Here is a 22321-nt window from a genome sequence, read left to right as displayed (position 1 = left end):
CAATGATACATATATAAAAGCACAGTCTGAACAATGCAAAAATGGCACGAGTAAAAAATGATATTAGAGAACAAATATATTGTGTTCTTATAAAGTCTAATTAGCTCCAAGTGACGTAACAGAGTACTAAATGCAATGTACAATCATGTGTATTAATTAGAAGGACATTGAAGACATAAACAGTATAGTTTGTGTGGTAGAAATATATTACCTGAGGTTTAATGGACTGATGTAAGGAAAAGGTTCCCGTGTGAGTACATCATTGCCCTCTCGCCTTTGCTCCATGGAGGTCCTCCTTGCATTAGGCTGCTAGGAAGATTACCTAAGCGTTAGGTTGGTAAATTCTTTCAACTTCAATGTTAATAAGTTGCTTCTTAGATCTATTGGTCATGATTTATTGATTAATAATGTCAATGGTGAGATGTTTCATATTTTTGTGAGATTTTCTAGTCTATTTTTTTCTATTTTTGATAATAGAAGATTAGTGCTGTAACTACATCTTGCCCAATCTACACCACACTATTGCTTAGCCTCGTAGAAATTAGTATTTTGGTTCTCATGCGTACATAAATTTATCCTTTATATTTTCAAGAATTTTCCTCTTTCTCTTTGTTTTTTTAACACAGTACAGACGCAAGCGCTCATATACACGCGCATACACTCACCCCTATGAATGCACACACGCACACCCTACCCATATGAGCACCTCCGAAAGACTGAGCCGGCATATCATCTTGAAATTTACAAAGTCACCATAGCCACCTCGTCATCGACGGGAACGTCTCCTCTTTCTCTTTGTTGTAGAGGTGAGTTTGGAAGATTTCCATGCATTAGTAGTGTACGTGTACATGCAGTACGTACTAGAAGTGCATGCACATAATAGATGTGTTCTCGTAACGTCCGTGCTGTGATAGGTTAATTGTGACCGAGTGGTGCATGGTTTGGCTTAGTGATGTATGAGCACTAGCCAAGTTTGAGCTAGTTGGTTACGGGAGTAGGAGTTAGGTACTAGTCTGTCGATTGTCGAAGGGCCATTGGCCGAAATTTTATAGAAAAAAGGCAGTACAAAGGGTTAACAGTCTAGGCGTTCTAGAGCTGAAAACCTATGGAGCAAAGGCTCCGAGGAGTTAGTATACTAGTCTGATTCGGTTAGGTTGGTCAATTTTGAGTCCAAGTCGGGTTTTTTTTCGTAAATAGAGAATTTCATTCAATCATGGTGGTTCATTACAATCCTCTTGACAGAGATTGCTAATCTCATCTGGTCCATGGCGGATCCAGACGGCAGTAAGAGTAGATACTCTACCCATTTGGGGAAGTGCGTGAGCTACCTTGTTCTGTCCCCTACCCACATGTGTCAATGAGTACTCACGCCCACACTTCAGGAGATGCTTTGCCTCCTGCACTACCGTGGCCACCGGCGATCTATTGAGCTTGTCCTCGCTGAGCATGTCAATAGCCACCGAACAATCTGATTCTAAGATGAATGGATCAGTGCTCCATTCCAGCGCAAGTGCTATGCCCTCCGCACATGCCGCCATTTCCGATTCGAGAGCGCTGGAGCACGTATGGAGGAAACGACACGATGCAAAGATGGTATTTCCTTCGTGGTTCCGCAGAATCATCCATGCTCCAAGTCGGTTTTAGCTAGCTAGCCCAGGTCGATGCATATATGCATAGCACGATGTGCAAGTTTGTAATAGGAAATTGAGAGAAAAAAATAGAGGGTACCATAGATGTCCTTGGCTAAGAGTTTTCATGGTATTTTTTGATGTGTCGATGGGTGGGCAAATTCAGCACACTTTGCACTCTAGGCTCAGATCTACCGCCCCTCCCCGCCTCCGCCCCCAGCAATTCGTCGCTCATCCATAGGAACCCTGTATTTTTTTTTGCAAAAATGCATCCGGTACCTTTTCCTCGCTAAGACGGATCCTTGGTACTAATGGGCCCGCATGCCAATGCTTAGCCGTCGTGCCCGTGTGGCCTAACACCACCATGAGTTACGAAGTTGTCCAACAACGCATCCTAGTGAGATAACTCATGTTCCGACAATGATATCGGAAGTAATTGTTGCAGAATCTCCCGACGGGTACCTGCGGGTTGTCTTTAGTATGTTTTCTATTAGTACATGGATTGGACCCCTAAATCTAGTGAACTGAACTACTATGTTATAACAATATAATCTAGTTAGTCAATATTTTAATTAGCAATATTCGCCTGCCGGTAACGAATGAATACAGTCACATATGTTCTTACTATGAGTGAATGTATTATTCCAGGTTTCCCATATTTAAGTCACACAGTTTATACATAATATATTATTCAACTTTTCCTATACTTTAATGTTGATGGAAATTGCCAGGCTACGATAAGCTTTTGCACTTCCAATGATTCTGGAGTTTTTATTTTATTTCACAATGTTGAAACCCTATTGCATTAACTGAACAAAGAAAATTTGTCATTTCACAAATTCGGGATATTAGTGGGTTAGACATAGGCTGGAGCGGATACAGCAGTGGCCGATATCATTCACGAAATAGGCATTTGAGTAAACCAGACGTTTTCTCTATCATCACAAACCTGTTAGTTATGCATTTTACTTATTTATTATTATGGTAATTATCATCAAGCGAAAATAGAAGTGAAAAGGAAAATGTTTAGGCAGTATGGTAAATTTAGTGCATTAGCCTTGTTTCCTGTGAGTAGATTTAGGTCCAAGGACATTTCAGTTTACCAAGATACGTCCTTTATGGAGATTAATGTGTCATATTCATAAGATTACATATCGATACAACATGCATAGTAGATATGACACTTTAGAAACTTTTAATTTCCTAACATATTTGCATTTAAGTTTTAATTAGCTTGCTTGCCTTGGTCATATTTAATTTGTAGTTTAAGAAAGCGATCTTAGCTTGTTTGGTTGGGGACATGGAATGTACAATTCTGTTCATCACTTATGTTCAAGTCCTTGGAGGCACGGTTTTTGTTTCCTACTTAGGGTCAACCTTATAATTTTCCTTCAAAACATATTTTTGGGTTAATGGTACATACATGAAGTTATCTAGCAGTCACAAATAATTTAACTTCATACTTATGATTTTCATGTTTTCGCAATACCAACATAATTACAAACCATAGCAGCATGGACTTGACAATTGGCACTATGTTGTTGGTCCTAGCTATTATTCTCATCACCGCAATAGTCATCAAGATTGCAAATGCAAGAGTCACCTTTGATCCAGTTTGTACACGACCACCTCCACCTGTGGTGAATAGCATTGCTCTTCTAAAACTCTTACCTACCCTGTGTACAAAGGGCCCCGAAATTACAATGACCTATCTGTATAACAAGTTTGGTAGTGTTTTCACAGTTAGTATTCTTTGGAAAAGGATAAGCTTCTTGGTCGGGCCAGAGGTCTCTGGTCCCTTTTTTCAAGGTTCCGAGTCAGAGGTTTCCCAAGGTAATTTCAATGAGTTCACTGTGCCCATGTTTGGCCAAGAGAATGGATTTGCCGTAGATTGCTCCACTCGAATGGATGAGATTCGCTTCTACATTGATGCTCTAAAGCCATCACAGCTGAGGAGCCATGTTGACCCCATGCTTCGTGAAGTGGAGGTAAGAATATCAGTCATCGTGCCTACTCACATAATTAGATTTCTGAACAGAACTTGCAATTGATTCAAGCAGTATACAAAGCTTGATACTTTTGTTCATTTCAAAATAGATGAATTTTTTTTACTTTTCAAATTCTCAAGACAACAACTTTGACTCTAATCTTTTGTTTTCATTCCAGTTTCTAGTTTTTTAGTCCAGTGTACTATGCATTATTTAATTTAATCAATGAAGTTAGATTGTTTTCTCAAAGGATCACTAAAGAACCTACTTGATACTTCATGTTACTCCCTAAATAGACAATGTTTCTTACTTTGCAAAGTCTCAAGAGAGAAAGAGGACCCTTAAGGTTATTGTGAAATTGTAAGTATAATTTGATAAAATAAATATCTAGTGGGCGAAGTCCTATCTAACAATTTTTCTATTTTTCTGCAAGTTCTGGCTTGTTTATTAATGAAAAAAGTAGTTAAGTTTAACCACATGCGCTTTCTATTATGCAACTAATGTATTCTGGTATGAGATTGTACACAGGGTAGCTATTATTCTCATCACCGCAATAGTCACCAAGATTGCAAATGCAAGAGTTATCTTTGATCCAGTTTGTACACGACTACCTCCACCTGTGGTGAATAACAATGCACTTCTAAAACTCTTACCTACCCTGTGTACAAAGGGCCCCGAAGTTACAATGACCTATCTGTATAACAAGTTTGGCAGTGTTTTCACAGTTAGTATTCTTTGGAAAAGGATAAGCTTCTTGGTCGGGCCAGAGTTCTCTGGTCCTTTTTTTCAAGGTTCTGAGTCAGAGGTTTCCCAAGGTAATTTCAATGAGTTCACCGTCCCCATGTTTGGCCAAGAGAATGGATTTGCCGTAGATTGCTCCACTCGAATGGATGAGATTCGCTTCTACATTGATTCTCTAAAGCCATCACAGCTGAGGAGCCATGTTGACCCCATGCTTCGTGAAGTGGAGGTAAGAATATCAGTCATCGTGCCTACTCACATAATTAGATTTCTGAACAGAACTTGCAATTGATTCAAGCAGTATACAAAGCTTGATACTTTTCTTCATTCCAAAATAGATGGCATTTTTTTACTTTTCAAATTCTCAAGACAACAACTTTGACTCTAATCTTTTGTTTTCATTCCAGTTTCTAGTTTTTTAGTCCAGTGTACTATGCATTATTTAATTTAATCAATGAAGTTGGATTGTTTGCTCAAAAGATCATTAAAGAACCTAATCTCAAGAGAGAAAGAGGACCCTTAAGGTTATTGTGAAATTGTAAGTATAATTTGATAAAATAAATATCTAGTGGGCGAAGTCCTATCTAACAATTTTCTATTTTTTCTGCAAGTTCTGAATTGTTTATTAATGAAAAAGTAGTTAAGTTTAACCACATGCAATTTTTCTATTATGCAATTAATGTATTCTGGAATGAGATTATATATAATTCTTAAATTAATACAACTATGATAAAATCCACACTATTTTAAGTAGTCTGTACGTGCCATAGATAAAATTAGTCTGATATCCATGCTCAGGTAGTTCTCCTTTGTAAAATGGTACAATAAACAAGTAAACAAATGTAAATAACACTATTTGTTCATTTTTTTTTCTTTAGAAGTCTGTATAGTTTGTCACTTAATCTGGTTACTACGCAGAACGGTATCAAAATAAGATGGGAAACATTATCAGAAAATCATTTTTTGTAACAAAACTACTATGAAAGCAGCGTCAGTATATTATTAATAACTAGATACATCAGTCCTTCTTAAATGTAACAAATGGGCTTCCATGGTATTTGGTAGGGTAAGGTTTAGAATTTTGATACCAATATTATTTTGGACCTCTAATAAATATGAAAAAATTATCCATTTCATATTTATTTCATTTATATTATGAATTCAGATATATTTTTTTAAATATAGTCCATACTGTTGGGGTAAGTAGGATTCTGGCACCCACGAAATTACCAAAATTTTGGAAATATTGTTTAAAATTTTAAACCTCTATACAATGTACTACATGGACAATTTTCCTGTTTGAAATTATTGTACTAGAAAGATAAATATTCATTTGAAAAATGAATTATTAATTTGCATTATATTAGTGTAACGTATATTTCGTTAGCTCAGACATGTTGCACAATACAAATATTATATCAATGTTTCCTAAAAGTTATAATATTTCGAGATGCTATATATGTGCACAAATTTTTCGTGCTTGTGAATTTGCTACATAGGGTTAACACAACTAACAGACGTTGTGATAATGTATTATATTCAACAGGACTACTTTGGAAAATGGGGAGATGTGGGGGTAGTCGATCTAAAATATGAGTTCAACCATATACTCATGTTGATCGCAAGTCGATGCTTGCTCGGAAAAGAGGTTCGAGGGAAGATATTTGGCGAGTTTTACACATTGTTTACTGAAATTGACGAAGGGGGAGTGAACTTGGTCAGTTTCATGCTCCCATATATCCCTATTCCAGTAAACAGGCGAAGCGATCGAGCTTGCATTAAGCTTACGGAGATCGTTACAGAGATTCTAAGGTCACGAAAGATATGCAACCGCATCGAGGACGATGTGCTCCAGAAGTTGATGGATTCCAGGTATAAAGACGGCCGCCGTACAACATAAGCGGCTGTTGCGGGAATGATCATCGCGCTGATATTTGCTGGAAAACATACAAGCGCTGTCGTATCCACCTGGACTGGAGCTTGCCTATTGACCCATGAAAAGTTCTTAGATGCTGCTATCAATGAGCAAAAGGAAATAATGAGGACATATGGGGACAAGATAGACTATAATGTCTTGCTAGAGATGGAGACACTACATAGTTGCATCAGAGAGGCTGGACGCATGAATCCAATATCGTTTGGGTTGGTTGGCCAAGCACAAAAGAACATCATAGTGAGGACAAAAGAGGGCGTTGAATATGACATCCCGAAAGGTGACACCTTAGTAAATCTTGTAATGCTAACCCACAAATTGCCACACATTTACAAGGACCCCAAGGTATATGACCCCGATCGGTTTCGTTCCGGAAGAGACGAGGACAAAGTTGGTGGTAAATTCTCTTATGGAACTTTCGGTGGTGGAAGGCATGTTTGCACTGGGGAGGCCTATGCTTTTATGCAAATAAAAATTATATGGAGCCATTTGCTGAGAAATTTTGAACTCAAATTGACTTCTCCTTTTCCCAAGATAGATTGGAGCAAGTATGCATTAGAGCCTAAAGGGAAAGTGATGGTAAGTTATAAGCGATACCGTGTGCCTGGAAACTAGGATATCTCATCGGCCTAGCAACATGTATTTTCATGGATATGTAGCTTTGCGTGAATGTGGTGATACATGTTGGCTAGTTGTCTATGGTTTTATGAGTATCATAAGTTCACGTTATGTATAATTTCATGTTTGATTACTTCCACTTAATTGTCACAACATTTGGCTTGTCGGCCATATTTTGTAAGACTATAACAATTATTGGTGTATGTTTCTACTTATCTACAACTACATTTAGTTTATTGTTCTATTTATGCATGGATGTGCTGCGATGACCTAACTAGTGCACTTCAGAGTAACAATAGACTTAGTAGGTGTAGATAAGCTAGACACCTTTAGGCAAGAAATTTAGTATCACTGCATACTCACTAGAGATCGTTTTACAATGGGAAAAGTCGGTCCATGCCACTGCCAAAGTTGCATATTTGAGTTCTTCCACTCAAAATTGCGTATTTTGGTCTGTGCCACAAACACTTGCAAAGAAATTAGATCCATGACACTCTGCGCCGTCTCTGCGGGTTGTCGTTAGTTTGCTGTCAACTTTTGTTGTTTCCATACATTGGGATCCATCGTTTCACCATGTCAACCTTAGGGAGGAGACCTAGTTGACCCTTTCAGATAATATGCGCCTCACAATTGAAGGCATACCTTTATCTTTTGCACTCCAGTGTGTGCCGACTCGGTTGATTCTTTGAGTGTTCCCATTGATGCGGGATGCCGTCTGTCAGGTCATAATATCTATTTTTGCTACTTACTGCTGACTCGGTTGACTCTTTGACCGTTCCTGCCAATGTGGGGGCCTACCATTGAAACCATAATTTCCACCTTGCTACTCCAATGTGGGCCCACAAATAATAACTAGGAGACTCTTTTTACCATTCCTGCATGTTGAAAATTGATGGTCTACAAGACACACATGGTAGTGTAGCACCTTCTTGTAAGTTTCCCAATAGTAATCGTCCCAACGAAGAGCGGAGGAGAGTATTTATGACTGGCGTTTTGGTCACACACACAAGTTGTTACTAGTCTTGTATGAGGTAACTGTTTGATTATCTTGAGAAGATATTAGTGTTCCTTGAGACAAATAAACCAGAATGGTGGAAAGGATTGATTGTAGAGGCAAGAATAGTAACAACTTAGAAGATTTAGATAAATAATTTATCACTATGATTGAACTAAATGAAGATTGCTTAGAACAATTATACCTTCCAAGTTGGTCAAGAGGGACTAGAAGTGCTGAAGGAGACACTAATTGTCAGTGTACTAAAATTTGGGTCCTTATTACCCTAGACTTATGCACAGGCAGCGGTAGCCTTCTTGACGGCAAGGCTTGCCGGGGGCAACTAAAGATAAACTCAAGACCAGATAACAAGATACGAAGAAGACCTCTAATCCGGAGATCAAGAGTTCAGAAGATCAAGCTTGGGATCTTGCCGGGGAGTTGGCTTAGGCCCGACAAGCCCTGAGCTCGGCAAGCTCCGAGCCCGACAAGAATCCCACTACCTTGCCATCGCTCCACCTCATCGATCAAGTTGTCACTTGTCGTATAGGTGTCAAGCGGGCAGGTAGTTAGGTGAGTCCTGTCTGGGCACGTGTCAGCTCACCGGCAAAGATACAACTTTAATGAGACCCGTCCCATAATCGCTTCACATGGCTAGGTTCAATATTAAAATGCTTGAAACATGCCATCTGAATCATCATCAGTGTGGAAAGGGGGTCATATTTTTCATGTAAAATACAGTACTGAACTGAAGTGAGTGTGATGACCTGGGGGATTGAAGTGCCATGACCATCACGGCAGATAGTACTGTACTCGTTAAGACTTAAGACACAAGGATGATAACATCAAGATATGATCCACATCTCTTGATTTCTGAATGTTGCCTCATTCCAAAATCTAACTACAAGGGAAACATCATTTCAGTCTCACTCTAGTGTTATCCAGCTTTAGAAATTCTTGCCCACTTGTTCTGCTCCTATATATTGATAATAGTAACTAGATGACACCCCGCGCATTGCGGCAGGAATTTGTAGAAAGCGACTATAATGTGAAAATCTTAAGGGGAAGTAATCTCTAAATCTAAAAGGTAATACAGTTATAGAAAAATATGTAGGTTGAGAATCACAAACACTAAGACCTCAAATGCATGTTTTATTAATTTCTACTCGCAATGGGCAAAGTATTAGCGAGTAGAAACTACCAACTACTTAAGCATAACAATATCATGCATGAACTACACAAATTAGATGCTACAGTTCTTTCATAGCAGCCGCGTTTGTTGACCAACTATGAGGATGCAAGGTAATATCAAAGTGATGCTTCACGGGTATGGTAATGCAAGATTGTTCAGTAATGTGAGTAACTTCTGCAATAATATGTTACTGGTCATCATTAGAACTAATGTGGTGATTTAAGAGATCTATCAAGATTCAAGAGAGGCAAAAGTATTTACATTAATCCTGTCACAATTTCTAAAGGGGTATAAAAGTGCTGAGACAGATTTTGGCCTTGAACTGATGGTGTCACTCAAACTGAAGATTACAGTTTTGAAGAAAAAATTAAAACATATATAATCCATCTTACACACATGCAGGTGCACAAATGACTGAAGCTGCTTCAGTGCAGAAACGTCTAGCAAACAACATCGGATGGCAGAAAAAAACAATATTGTATGATTGTATAAAAACCGATCATATAAAAAGGGTTAGTGTATAGTTACACCATTGCAAATAAGGTGCACCAATCTAGCACTGCTAGCTCTGCCTGCAAGTCAAATAGGAAGATATAAAGATAATCCCCGTGTAAATCGTGTTAGTATTTGAATAACCCAAACTGAATTATGGCATGCACCCGACATACTGGAATAAGAAATCGGTATGCTTTCCATTGCATACAAATACATGAGCAGATGAGCAAAAAGGTAAGAAAAGCTGAACCTCTTTCATTGAACAATAGGTGTTCCCGTGGAGGCCGAAGTGCGCTGCAGAAGTGCTCGACGACCACATACTGGTCCGTGAGCACCACCACGAGCGAGCCTTTCTTGGGGAGGGCACCTCCCACGAGCTGGAAGATCTCGACCAGGGTCAGCGACTTGTTGAAGGAGTAGGTCTCATCAGAGACCTCATCAGAGACCTGACCGCCCACAAGGATGTTGGTTGTCGCGTTCGTGGCGCCCAAACAATCAAGTATTATGGCAGCAGTCGTCGCGTTCGTGGCGCCCAAACAATCAAGTATTATGGCAGCAGTGCGCGGGTCTCCGATGGCGATGGACCCATGGCCGGCGCCGGCGGCGCAAGATGGAGAGAGAGAGGTAGAGATGATATTGAGAAGATGAGTAAATAAAATTTACTCTTTGTCGAAAAAGTGCTATAGATAAAACTAGTTTAGTCTCCATGTTCATCAAATTTGGTTTATAGAAGGGTACAATACATAAATAAATAAATGGATACAGTAGTTTTTTCACTTTGTCCTTATATGTCGGTGTATTTCACACAGAAATTTGGATGCTATCGCAAAATGATATGAAAATAAAACAATAAAAATTATCAGAAAAATCATTTCTTGTAACAAAACAACTATCAAAACAAAGGTGATACATTATTAATAATTAGATACATTGTTCCTTCCTTAGATGTATTTACTTATTTCCCCTGATATTTGGCAGGGGCAGGGTTTAGAATTTTGGTACCACATATTTTTGTAAAATCCAGATTTTACTTCATAATTATTTCATCTAAAGTTACTTTAATTTACTACAAATTTGAATTTGGTTTGAATATAGTATAATTTATGTGGTAACAAGTATTTTGGTATCCATGAAATTACCAAAATTTTGGAAACATTGTTGAAACTTTTAAACATGGATACAGACATGTTCCCATATGAAATTATTGTACTTGAAAGAATAATATTAATTTGACAAAAAAATTGGTTTCCTTCGTAGTAGTGTTACATGTAGTTCATTAGCATGCACACGATTGCACAATACGCTCATTATTCAAGCCTTCCCTAGAAAGATATGGTATTTCACGATGTTATATGTGTAGACAAACTCGTGGTGCATGCTAATTTGCTATATATGTTAATTCAATTAGCCGACGTTGTCATAATGTATGATATATATTTTCCACATGACTACTTTGCAAAATGGGGAGAAGAGGGGGTAGTCGATCTCAAAGATGAGCTCAACCAGATACTCATGTTGATTGCAAGTCAATGCTTACTTGGAAATGAGGTTAGAGAAAAGCTATTTGGTGAGATTTACACATTGTTTAGTGGAATCGAAGAGGGGGTGAACTTGGTGAGTTTCATGCTCCCATATTTCCCTGTCCGGCAAACCACCGACGAGACAAAGCACGAATTAGACTTACAGAGATTGTTTATGATATTATGAGGTCAAGAAAGACATGCGGCCGTGTCGAGCAAGATGTGCTTGTTGGGGAACGTAGTAATTTCAAAAAAATTCCTACGCACACGCAAGATCATGGTGATGCATAGCAACGAGAGGGGAGAGTGTTGTCCACGTACCCTCGTAGACCGACAGCGGAAGCGTTATCACAACGCGGTTGATGTAGTCGTACGTCTTCACGATCCAACCGATCAAGTACCGAACGCACGGCACCTCCGAGTTCTACACACGTTCAGCTCGATGATGTCCCTGGAACTCCGATCCAGCCGAGTGTTGAGGGAGAGTTTCGTCAGCACGACGGCGTGGTGACGATGATGATGTTCTACCGACGCAGGGCTTCGCCTAAGCTCCGCAATGATATTATCGAGGTGTAATTTGGTGGAGGGGGGCACCGCACACGGCTAAAAGATCTCAAGGATCAATTGTTGTGTCTCTGGGGTGCCCCCCTGCCCCCGTATATAAAGGAGCAAGGGAGGAGGAGGCCGGCCCTAGGAGGGGGCGCACCAAGTGTGGAGTCCTACTAGGACTCCCTAGTCCTAGTAGGATTCCACCTCCCATATGGAATACGAAAAGAGGAAGGGAAAAAGAGAAGGAAGGAAGGGGGCGCCCCCCTTCCCTAGTCCAATTCGGACCAGACCAAGGGGAGGGGTGTGGCCACCCTTGAGGCCCTTTTTCTTCTTTCCCGTATGGCCCAATAAGGCCCAATACGTATTTCCGTAACTCTCCGGTACTCGGAAAAATACCCGAATCACTCGGAACCTTTCCGAAGTCCGAATATAGTCGTCCAATATATCGATCTTTATGTCTCGACCATTTCGAGACTCCTCGTCATGTCCCCGATCTCATCCGGGACTCCGAACTCCTTCGGTACATCAACATACATAAACTCATAATAAAACTATCATCGTAACTTTAAGCGTGCGGACCCTACGGGTTCGAGAACTATGTAGACATGACCGAGACACGTCTCCGGCCAATAACCAATAGCGGGACCTGGATGCCCATATTGGCTCCCACATATTCTACGAAGATCTTTATCGGTCAGACCGCATAACAACATACGTTGTTCCCTTTGTCATCAGTATGTTACTTGACCGAGATTCGATCGTCGGTATCTCGATACCTAGGTCAATCTCGTTACCGGCAAGTCTCTTTACTCGTTCCGTAACACATCATCCCGCAACTAACTTATTAGTCACAATGCTTGCAAGGCTTATAGTGATGTGCATTACCGAGTGGGCCCAGAGATACCTCTCCGACAATCGGAGTGACAAATCCTAATCTCGAAATACGCCAACCCAACAAGTACCTTTGGAGACACCTGTAGAGCACCTTTATAATCACCCATTTACATTGTGACGTTTGGTAGCACACAAAGTGTTCCACCGGTAAACGGGAGTTGCATAATCTCATAGTCAGAGGAACATGTATAAGTCATGAAGAAAGCAATAGCAACATACTAAACGATCGGGTGCTAAGCTAACGGAATGGGTCAAGTCAATCACGTCATTCTCCTAATGAGGTGATCTCGTTAATCAAATGACAACTTATGTCTATGGCTAGGAAACATAACCATCTTTGATTAACGAGCTAGTCAAGTAGAGGCATACTAGTGACACTCTGTTTGTCTATGTATTCACACATGTATTATGTTTCCGGTTAATACAATTCTAGCATGAATAATAAACATTTATCATGATATAAGGAAATAAATAATAACTTTATTATTGCCTCTAGGGCATATTTCCTTCAGTGCTGCAGAAATTGATGGACTCTAGGTATAAAGACGGCTGTCGTACAACAAAAGCGGCGATCGCTGGGATGATCATCGCATTGATATTTGCTGGAAAACACACAAGCTCAATTGTATCCACCTGGACAGGAGCTTGCCTATTGACCCATACAAAGTTTTTAGATGTTGTTGTGGAAGAGCAAAGGGAAATAATGAGAAAATATAAGGACAAAATAGACTATAATGTCTTGTCAAAGATGGAGACATTGCATAGTTCTATCAAAGAGGCCGGACGCATGCATCCAGCGACACTAGGGTTGATTCGCCAAACACAAAAGAATATCACTGTGAGGACAAAAGAGGGAACTGAATATGGCATCCTGAAAGATGACACCTTAGTAAATCTTGTAATGCTAACCAGTAAGTTGTCACACATTTACAAGGACCCTGAAGTGTATGACCCATACCGTTTTCTTCCTGGAAGAGAGGAGGATAAAGTTGGTGGTAAATTCTCATACGCAATATTTGGCGGTGGAAGCCATGTTTGTCCCGGGGAGGCCTATGCTTTCTTGCAAATTAAAATTATATGGAGCCATTTGCTGAGAAATTTTGAACTCAAACTCGCTTCTCCTTTTCCCAAGACAGACTGGAGCAAGTTCATGTTAGAGCCTAAAGGGAAAGTGTTGGTAAACTATAAGAGACGTCATCTGGAAAGCAGCTGAGATATGCGTGCCATATGTCCATCAACATGTATTTGCATGGACGTACCTTTGCATATGTGTGGTAATACATGTTTGGTAGTTGTCTGTGGTTTCTAGGGCATCATAAGGTCACGTTATTTGCAACTTGAGTGTTCAATTACTTCTACTTCATTATCCAAACATTTGGCTTGTCGGCCCTGCTATGTAAGAGACTATAATAATGAGTGGCATATCTATCTTTATGTTTATCTACACGCTGCACCCAGTTTATTATTCTATTTATGCATGATTTGATGTGATGCAATGACACAATTAGTGTATCTATTACATACTAAAAGCACAATATGGGTCAAAAATAAGAAAACAGGCTAGAAATTCCCACAAAATTTAGGAACATCTAGCCTAATAAGACAAAAAATCACAACCTATATCCTAGATGTACTGTTATTATACTCAAAGTTAGAACAAATTACCCATCGTTGCCACCATTAAAATCACCTCCGCTTTGACCTAACAAAAGGAAAAAAGTCCCAGTCCTTACTCTCTCCGGGTACTGTTATTATACTCAGTGTGCAATATCGACGATGGTGGCAAGGAGAAAGACACCAAGATGGCCGCGCCATCAAGCTTCCACTGAGGAGACGATATGTTTCAGTCATTCAGCGTGCTCGCCTGCCGCGATACTTCATAGGCATAGGAAGCAGCATGATCTTCGAATTACATGGCGTACCGGCAAATGTTATCATGTTACAACAGTACAGACAATATTCTCTCCAAAAGAAAAATAAATACAAACGATGTGCGATACTTTCCATTTCTTATAACCACTCTTTGGCTTAGCTATAATATACTCTGAATACAAGCTATCTTATGTACTTGAAATACGTTTGAAATTTTGAATACAAGCAATCTTCTGTACTTGAGATATGTTTGGCATGCTGCTTAGCTAATAAAAAGGTTTGGTTAAAAAAAAGATTGACGAGCATATTTGTCATATGCTTGCTTGGCTAGACGGTGGCCTTTATCATTAGTCCTGGAGTTTGTACGCTATATGTGCATGCCGCACATGTTACGACCACGACACGAGGCAGCTCATGGCTCTCGTGCGCTGGGTGTGCCTCCATTTGGGCACGCCTACTCAGCTGACTGCCCACTTAAGAGGTGGAATGCAGACGCTGGAGTAGCCGAGGTGGGACTATTAAAACAGAGGAAACTCTGGCCATTCTGCTGCTCTGTTCGTGACTGAGGACTGAAGGCCGTGGGTAGTGAGCAGCTGCTGTTGGGCTGGGCCGCATGGAGGAACGGTAAGCACTGCGGTGATTTTGTTCACCTCACGGACTGCTGCTGCACTTCACCTTGTTGTGAACAGAGAGCAGTAATGCAGGCAGCACCAAATGCTGGCCGGCGTCGCAGTCATGCACATGCGCATATCATCGTCAAAGGTTAGTGCCATGTACAGTTAAATAGGAAAAGCATCAAACGTTTGTAACACATATAAACAGAGTAGAAAAAAAAGAAAAAGATTGCCCAGCATATTTGACATATGCGTGCTTATCTAGACGGTGGCCACAATCATTAATCCTTGAGTTTGTATGCTGAGTGTGCATGCCGCACACGGAACCACCACAACACGGGGCACCTCACGGCGCTCGTGTGTCTGGTGTGCCTTCATTCTGGCACGCCTACTGAGCTGACTGCTCACTTAAGAGGTGGTTCTCACACCACTGAGTGGCCGAGGTGGGACTAAAGAACCAGGAAACTATGGCCATTCCCATTCGCGAGGAGGGGCTGAGGTCTGAAGGCTGTGTGGGCTGTGAGCAGCAGCTGCTGGGCTGGGCCGCATTGAGGAATGGTGAGCTGGGTCTGCGAAATGTAATTTACTCTGTCCAGAACACTGCGGGTGCACTTCACTATGCCACGTTCAACACTGGTGGATTACGATAATCTCACCCGCAAAAAAAAAGATAATCTAGCTTATCCAACGATCTTATATTAGTTTACAAAGAGAGTATATGAGTATATCGCAACACAGTTCAGCAAACGCGGACTGACCAGTTTTTACCTATTTTGGTGTAAATTTAACCCACTTGTCTCTAGTTTTTGAAGTGAAGATAAAACCTATCTCTAGTTTCGTGACTATTTTTTCATAGCACGTTGTACCGTGAACTGAGCCTGACTGGAGAAGAAATCTACACAAGTACGTGATTGAAACTCCACAGCATGAACTAAGCATTGCTTTATTGCGAAAATTATTATAAGCTTATAACATCCAGATAGCTACAAGGAAAAATGGAGTAAACTATAGTACAAAGGTCGCCCCGGAAACTGGCCCAAAATTGCAAACACAAATTACTGGGTACCCAAATTACTTGTCAGACGCCTATCGGAACAATTTTACATGTTGACACAGTAGCACCTGAAATAGGGCCACTGCCAACCTTTATCTTGTACATGCTCAATGAACCCAACCAGGCACTATCTTATCTTTTGGTTGTTACAGGATTTGGTTGCACTTTTACGCAAGCTCGAGAACAAGTGCGGATGCTCCGCCTCCGCCGTTGCAGACACCGGCGACCCCGATTTTGCCACCCTTCTCCCTGAGGACCTGTGGAGCAGCAACATGGTTACTTGGTTCATTTACATAACCAACTATGAAAAATGTGCTTTGGCGATGCGTTGTTGTAAAATGGTGACAAGTGAGAAAATCTGATGAAGTCAAAGGAAACAGGTGACAGCACAGGATATAACTTTTTCATATCAGAGTGGGCAAAAATCTCAACTATCAATGTGGTAAACTATTTTTTTTTTCGCACGGGTTACAGACTTGGGTATGATCATATTTGCAAACATTTTGCAGAACGTTTTTTTAATGATAATTAGCAGTCATAGACTGAAGATAAGATGTCTAGTACTACTTTTGAGTATCACTAGGTTTCGATGTTTACTAGAGGAACAGCTTCTACTAAGTAAAAAAAGCAATATACCCGTCCTCAGTTCGTGTGCCTTGGATCTTAAGCCCCTTTCTTTGTCTGCCTCCCTTCTAAGCCCCCCAGTTCGGTCGAGTTGTTGCTGATTCCCCCCTTTGGCATGCTTAACATATTTGTCAATATATAACCAACAAAAGGGCACATGATTAGACAGAACTGCTCCTCAATTTCTACCCAGCAGCAGCGGACAACCTGGAGACAGCGTGCTCCATCCGGCTCTGCCCTTGACTGCTCCGGCCTCCCTCGAGCGACCCCCGCCGTCTTACTGCTCATCTCCAGGTCGAGCTCCATATCGACGCTCCAGATCGACGCAGACCTCAGCTCCACCGGTCGCCACCAATCTCTGCTCTAATCGGCCGCCGGACCGCCTCCTGTCCCCAATCCATGGTCCCGCTCGCCGGACCTCCCGCCTCCAGGTCGACCCCGCGTCTCCCGTTCGTCCGCTGCTACCGAGCGAGCCGGAGCATGAGCGCGCCGAACTCTACTATCTCCCTTCCTCCTCCGTTTTCCGTGGCACCCAATCCAGTCTGACGCCGAACATGGCCGAGCGAGCCTTCTCTATCTCGCGACGGACGGGACGAGCAGAAACAGAAAAAGGAACGAGCGACTTCTCTGTCTCGACTTAAGAAAATATACGAGGGCAGAGTGGTCATTTCAGAATATAATTAGACTAATATATTGGATTATTAGCTTAATGAAGAGATAACTATGCCAAAGGGGGGAATTAGCAACAACTAGACCGAACTGAGGGGGCTAGAAGGAAGGGAGACGAAGAAAGGGGCTTAAGATCGAAGGCACACGAGCTGGGGGGGTTATAATCAATTCTCCCTCAAACAACAGGCTCTGGCACGTGATCACAACACAGGACAACACCTCAAGAGAGAACTTACACCAATAAGGGTGACCAAGATGCGAGCACCGCTGCATCCAAGAGGGTGTCCTAAAGACACAGCTCCCCCATGTACATTAATCTTTTCCTGCAAGTACACCTGCTGTCAGCACCGCATCTAATTTACACTAATGAATACTGCTAATGGACAGCAAATAGTAAAGATCGACGTGCATTTTCCGACAGGAATGTTAGCTTATATTCAGGCCCCGAAACAAATTTAGCTGTTCTTTAGCGCGGAAACGGAATTAGTTGAACCAAGGCAGCACTTACTGAAGGAATTCCAAGAATCTTCTGATTTGCGAGTGCAACAGCCTGCAATAAGGAGTGGAAATAAAATATTGATTGTATGCAAATTAGTAAAAAGTAGTAAAAAAGGATCAAGATCGTACCGCAAAGGCTTCATTAATTTCATAAAAATCAACAGATGAAGATTCTAAGCCAGCATTTGAGAGAGCCTTCGGTATGGCAAGTGCCGGGGTGGTGGTAAATAGTTCGGGAGCCTGAATAAAGAATTGGAAGTTAGAAATATCATTCCAGTTTATAAATTGATAGAGAACAGCCTTCAGTTATTGTAATTACACAGAACTCAATTCAAGAGAAGATGGATTCATATTTCACCCAGGACCTAGATCCTTATGTACACTTTCCTAAGATTTTAATCTAGTCCAAACTAAGATAAGAACTGGTACTTTAGCTTACTTGAGCTGCATCGGCAAATCCTTTGATCCTTGCAAGAACTTGCAGTCCAAGTTCTTGAGCCTTCTGCCCACTCACCAATACTAATGCGGCAGCACCATCACTGCTCCATGTAAAATAAACAGATAAGCATCACATATTTAGTTACATTCAGGGTAGTAGATTGGATAATGGCAGTCGACGAACAAAGAAATCCAGTAAAACGTAAGATGACAAGAGAATCTGTGGCAACAAATAACTATATACATAAGAATTTTAACATTTCTGTAGACTTGGTTAAATATCAAGAAGTTTGACTTAGGACAAAGCTAGACCTTCAATTAATTTGGAAGGGAGGGGGTACATCAGAATCTCAACATTTTCAATTTAGATGGACATTTACAAAAGTCCTGCTAGAAATACAAATACGAAGTAACATACTAAAATTTACCATTAACTGGATTGTAAAAACATACCACGCAGATGGAACATAAATAGGAGTATTAAACAGGACTAGCAATTTGCAACAACAAACAGCAGTTGAATGCAGTACAAAGGACAGCAAGAAAACTAGTCAAGTTTAAAGCCCTGTATAGAACATAATCTTAGGATTCAAGAAAACAAAGACAGAAAAACACATCAAGGCTAAGATCTGAAAAGAAAGATAAGCACCTTATACTAGAGGCGTTCCCAGCAGTAACAGTGCCAGCGTTCTCCTTGAAACTTGGGCGGAGCTTCCTCAGTTTCGCTGGGTCAAACTAAGAGGCGTAAAATGCTCACATTACACAGTAGTATAGTATCACATACAAAGATTATACAGGTAACCAATGTCATATTTTCCTTGTTTTAATTAACCAGAAGACTATCAGCAACTTTGCCAATAACATAGAATGTACTGCCTGATATTTCTTGAGCCTGCCCTGGTACATATTATATTTCACTACAGAATGCATGAAAAAAAAAATAGATACAGAATGGAGACAAACACAACATGCTTCAAATAATATATAATTTTGCGAATAATTTGGTTGTTCTTAAAGGAAATTTACATCTACTGGTAACAAAAATTGCACAGGATATAGCCTTATAGTTCATTGTTCCCAGTTTTTCTCTGTTTGAAAAGAATTACCCTGTCTAGGCTCTCGTCTTTTTCAACAAGTACCGGTTGTTTTCCTCTGCCAACAGGAACTTCAACCTGGTAGATAGGACAGAGGGCATTAGGAAAACAAATAAAGGAATGGTTACTAATATTGGCAAAGAGGCAGAAAATGACAGGAACGATCTCCCATGCAAAAGCGCCACTATCACGAGCAGCAATTCCCCGCTCATTACTTTGAATAGCAAAAGCATCCTACATAAGAGTGTATAAATTCAGATACGTCACAACTAATAAATGCATGGGTCATAATGTAAAAGGACATTACATCAATACCTTAAAAAGATGTCAAAGATAGTATTTGACAAATTTAACTCTGCTATATCATATTCTTCCACAATAAAATGGAAAATAGAATAAAATTTTGGGAAGTGATTATTGTCCAAAAGCATGGTGTTCTGTACTAAAGAGCTACATTGCAATCATACAATTAATATTGATATCCTCACCCCAAAGTGAGGTATCAGTAATTTTGGCAAAATGATCTCTTGCACATTAATACAAAAAATTCACTTCCACGTTTGAAGCAAGCAACCGAAGGTTCGTGTACTCATGTAGAGCATTATTGAAACCTACCGTAGAAATTTCATGGGAGCATCCCTGCTAGAAAAATTAAAAGGTTGATAGGCCCAAGCTGGTATTAATAGGGCATCGCTGAGATAAGACATTGGCAGTTATGTATATATTGGTCCAAACCAAACAGGATTGCACCTAAGATGAAGAAAGAACATAGATAATCAACTTGTATGGGGCGGTAATGACAAAGTTCAGTGCACTCAAAAGACCAACTTTCCGTGTGTTTCTGTATTTAATAATCACCTCTACTGAATCTCTAGAAGTAAAAACTGACAAAAGACATGCCCTTCTGTGCTAGAAAAATATAAGAATGATAACTACATTAGAAAGTGGTTACTACAATCTGTCGTGACTTACTTGGTCTTCCCTTGTCAGAGCATGATTATCAGCACAAAGCTCAGCACACACTCCCATGGCACAATCGCCATATACATCCCAAAGGCCGTCCTTAAGCATACCGTCAACAAGGCTGTCATGTCCGAAGCGAGAACCTTTTCTGCATTTGATTGCACAAATCACTAAATTGCCGGCAAGACATACAAGAGGCATACACTAACATTGTACATTTGTACTGTATTATGCATCAATGCTAACAGATCACATAATACAATTTAAACTTTTAGCCGACTGCTTTGTTCATGTTCCTTGAACAAAGCAAAACAGAGCAATCTAAACACAAGGTGTCAAACAAACTGTTTCAAATGGATATCTTGGCATTCTCCTTCTCCTAGTATGCTTAGTTTATTCAGACAAAAAAACAAGATTGATTTTCAGCTATGCACTACATCCAGATACAATCAGAGAAACACTTTACTGACCTAGCTTCAGCGATGTATTTCGGAGCATTTGACATGCTTTCCATACCACCTGCCACTACAATATCATTGCTGCCCAGTTGAATCGACTGTGCAGCAAACATCGTTGCTGCAGAAAGAGAAAAAAGAAACAAGATCATGGTCAAAAAATGTCTCAGTTACAGAAACTGTAAACACAGATTATACAGACATGGTCACATGAGCTCGAACCTTTCATGCCAGAAGCGCAAACTTTGTTGACTGTCGTGCAAACAACCGTGTTCGGTATCCCTGCACCTAAAGCAGCCTGTCTCGCGGGAGCTTGCCCCAAGTTAGCACTCAAGACATTGCCGAAGAAGACCTCCTGCACAAGGGATGGATCCACATTCGCCCTTTTCAGAGCGGCTGATCGCCCCCCAGCCAGCGTGTTATTATTACTGTCGGGTTAAACAGAGTGAACAGATTATACCTTCAGGGGGGCATACAGAGAAGATACTGATCTCACCTTCGATAGCTACGGAGCCGAGTTTGGTAGCAGACAAGGAAGACAGGGCGCCGAGGAAACCACCCATAGGGGTGCGCGCGACCCCCACAACGCAGACATCTGTCAGAAAGGAAGAAGTTACTAACTGCAGCATATATTGCAGCACACCACATACAGTAAATTTTCTTTTGTCTGATCTTTCCCTTAATTTTCAGTTTTTCTGACGATTTTTACAAATATGTGCACACAAGAAAATCAAAGAAAATAAAACCAGTTGTGTCTCACATCACGCCACACTCACACCAGTAGCGAATCATTTGTTTACACCTTTGTGCGGATCGTTGTCAAATTTTTAATTTTTTTTATTATTATGAAGTCTGAACTAGTAAGAAGGAGCTCATTGTGAACATTATCATAGACAAGCTGCCCGCGGTTGGTTCAGAAGAACACAAACCGGGATACTATACGGGGCGGGGCGGGGCGAGATGAGGAACAAGGAAGCGGCAGTACCTCTGGGGCCGATGTTCTCTGAACCCATGGCAGCTCCCCGACTGCGACCTGCAAAATCGGTCAGGCGAACAAAAACAAACTCCGGTTCAGTGTCGCCGCGGGATCAGGCAAGCAGCCGTCGCGTCAGGCGCGGCCACGAGGGGGGCGACAGACGTCGCTGCCACGCCGGCGGCGCCAAGGAGCGGTCCGCGATTATTGACGGCCATCTGCATCAGGCCAAGAAAATGCAGAGAACGAGAGAGAGGGAGGGAGGGAGCGTGCCTGGGGTTGTCGGATCTGGCGGCGGCGGAGGCGGAGGCGGAGTGCACGAGGCGCGGGAGCGGGGGTCAAGCAGCCGGGATCGGACGGGGGTCTGCTGGCTGCTCGTGCCTGGTCTGGAGTCTGGACTTGTTGCGCTGTTTATAACGGGGGAGGGGTTCAGTTCAGTCGCTGAGGGTCAGAGTCAGTGGGGCTGCGGTCCAAGGCCTACAAAGAATGCCCGCTTCGCAGCCATTGGAGATGAA

At 41.2% G+C, this 22321-nt stretch overlaps 2 protein-coding genes and 1 pseudogene across 4 annotated transcripts; 2 read left to right on the top strand and 1 right to left on the bottom strand.

The window, feature by feature from the left end:
- Positions 1-820: 820 nt before the first annotated feature.
- LOC109776878 (obtusifoliol 14-alpha demethylase) lies at positions 821-6982 on the top strand. The gene is made up of 6 exons (XM_073509493.1): positions 821-3616; positions 3936-3976; positions 4145-4586; positions 5904-6229; positions 6311-6869; positions 6950-6982. The coding sequence occupies exons 1-6, from the start codon at positions 3143-3145 to the stop codon at positions 6980-6982; spliced, it is 1875 nt and encodes a 624-aa protein (XP_073365594.1). The 5' UTR covers positions 821-3142.
- A 2765-nt stretch (positions 6983-9747) lies between these two features.
- Positions 9748-13856, top strand: LOC120973320 (obtusifoliol 14-alpha demethylase-like; annotated as a pseudogene).
- Positions 13857-15965: 2109 nt separating this feature from the next.
- Positions 15966-22205, bottom strand: LOC109780467 (acetyl-CoA acetyltransferase 2). 3 transcript variants are annotated; one of them, XM_020339055.4, is made up of 14 exons: positions 22080-22205; positions 21819-21866; positions 21330-21428; positions 21056-21229; positions 20849-20954; positions 20388-20526; positions 19572-19649; positions 19428-19493; positions 18971-19056; positions 18323-18422; positions 18013-18123; positions 17894-17935; positions 17622-17708; positions 15966-16349 (listed from the first exon to the last, which is right to left on the bottom strand). In XM_020339055.4, exons 2-14 carry the CDS (start codon positions 21844-21846, stop codon positions 16260-16262), a joined length of 1206 nt encoding a protein of 401 aa, XP_020194644.1. In that variant the 5' UTR covers positions 21847-21866; positions 22080-22205; the 3' UTR covers positions 15966-16259. The 3 variants fall into 3 exon arrangements, with proteins under 3 accessions (XP_020194644.1, XP_020194642.1, XP_040257289.1); XM_020339053.4 differs by having other exon boundaries at positions 19428-19649; XM_040401355.3 differs by lacking the exon at positions 19572-19649.
- Between the last annotated feature and the right edge of the window lie 116 nt (positions 22206-22321).

Source organism: Aegilops tauschii, chromosome 2 (genome assembly GCF_002575655.3).
Source record: "Aegilops tauschii subsp. strangulata cultivar AL8/78 chromosome 2, Aet v6.0, whole genome shotgun sequence".
Taxonomy (NCBI): Eukaryota; Viridiplantae; Streptophyta; class Magnoliopsida; order Poales; family Poaceae; genus Aegilops; species Aegilops tauschii.
The sequence above is the reverse complement of the archived record's forward strand: the minus strand, read 5'-3'. Positions and strand labels throughout refer to the sequence as shown.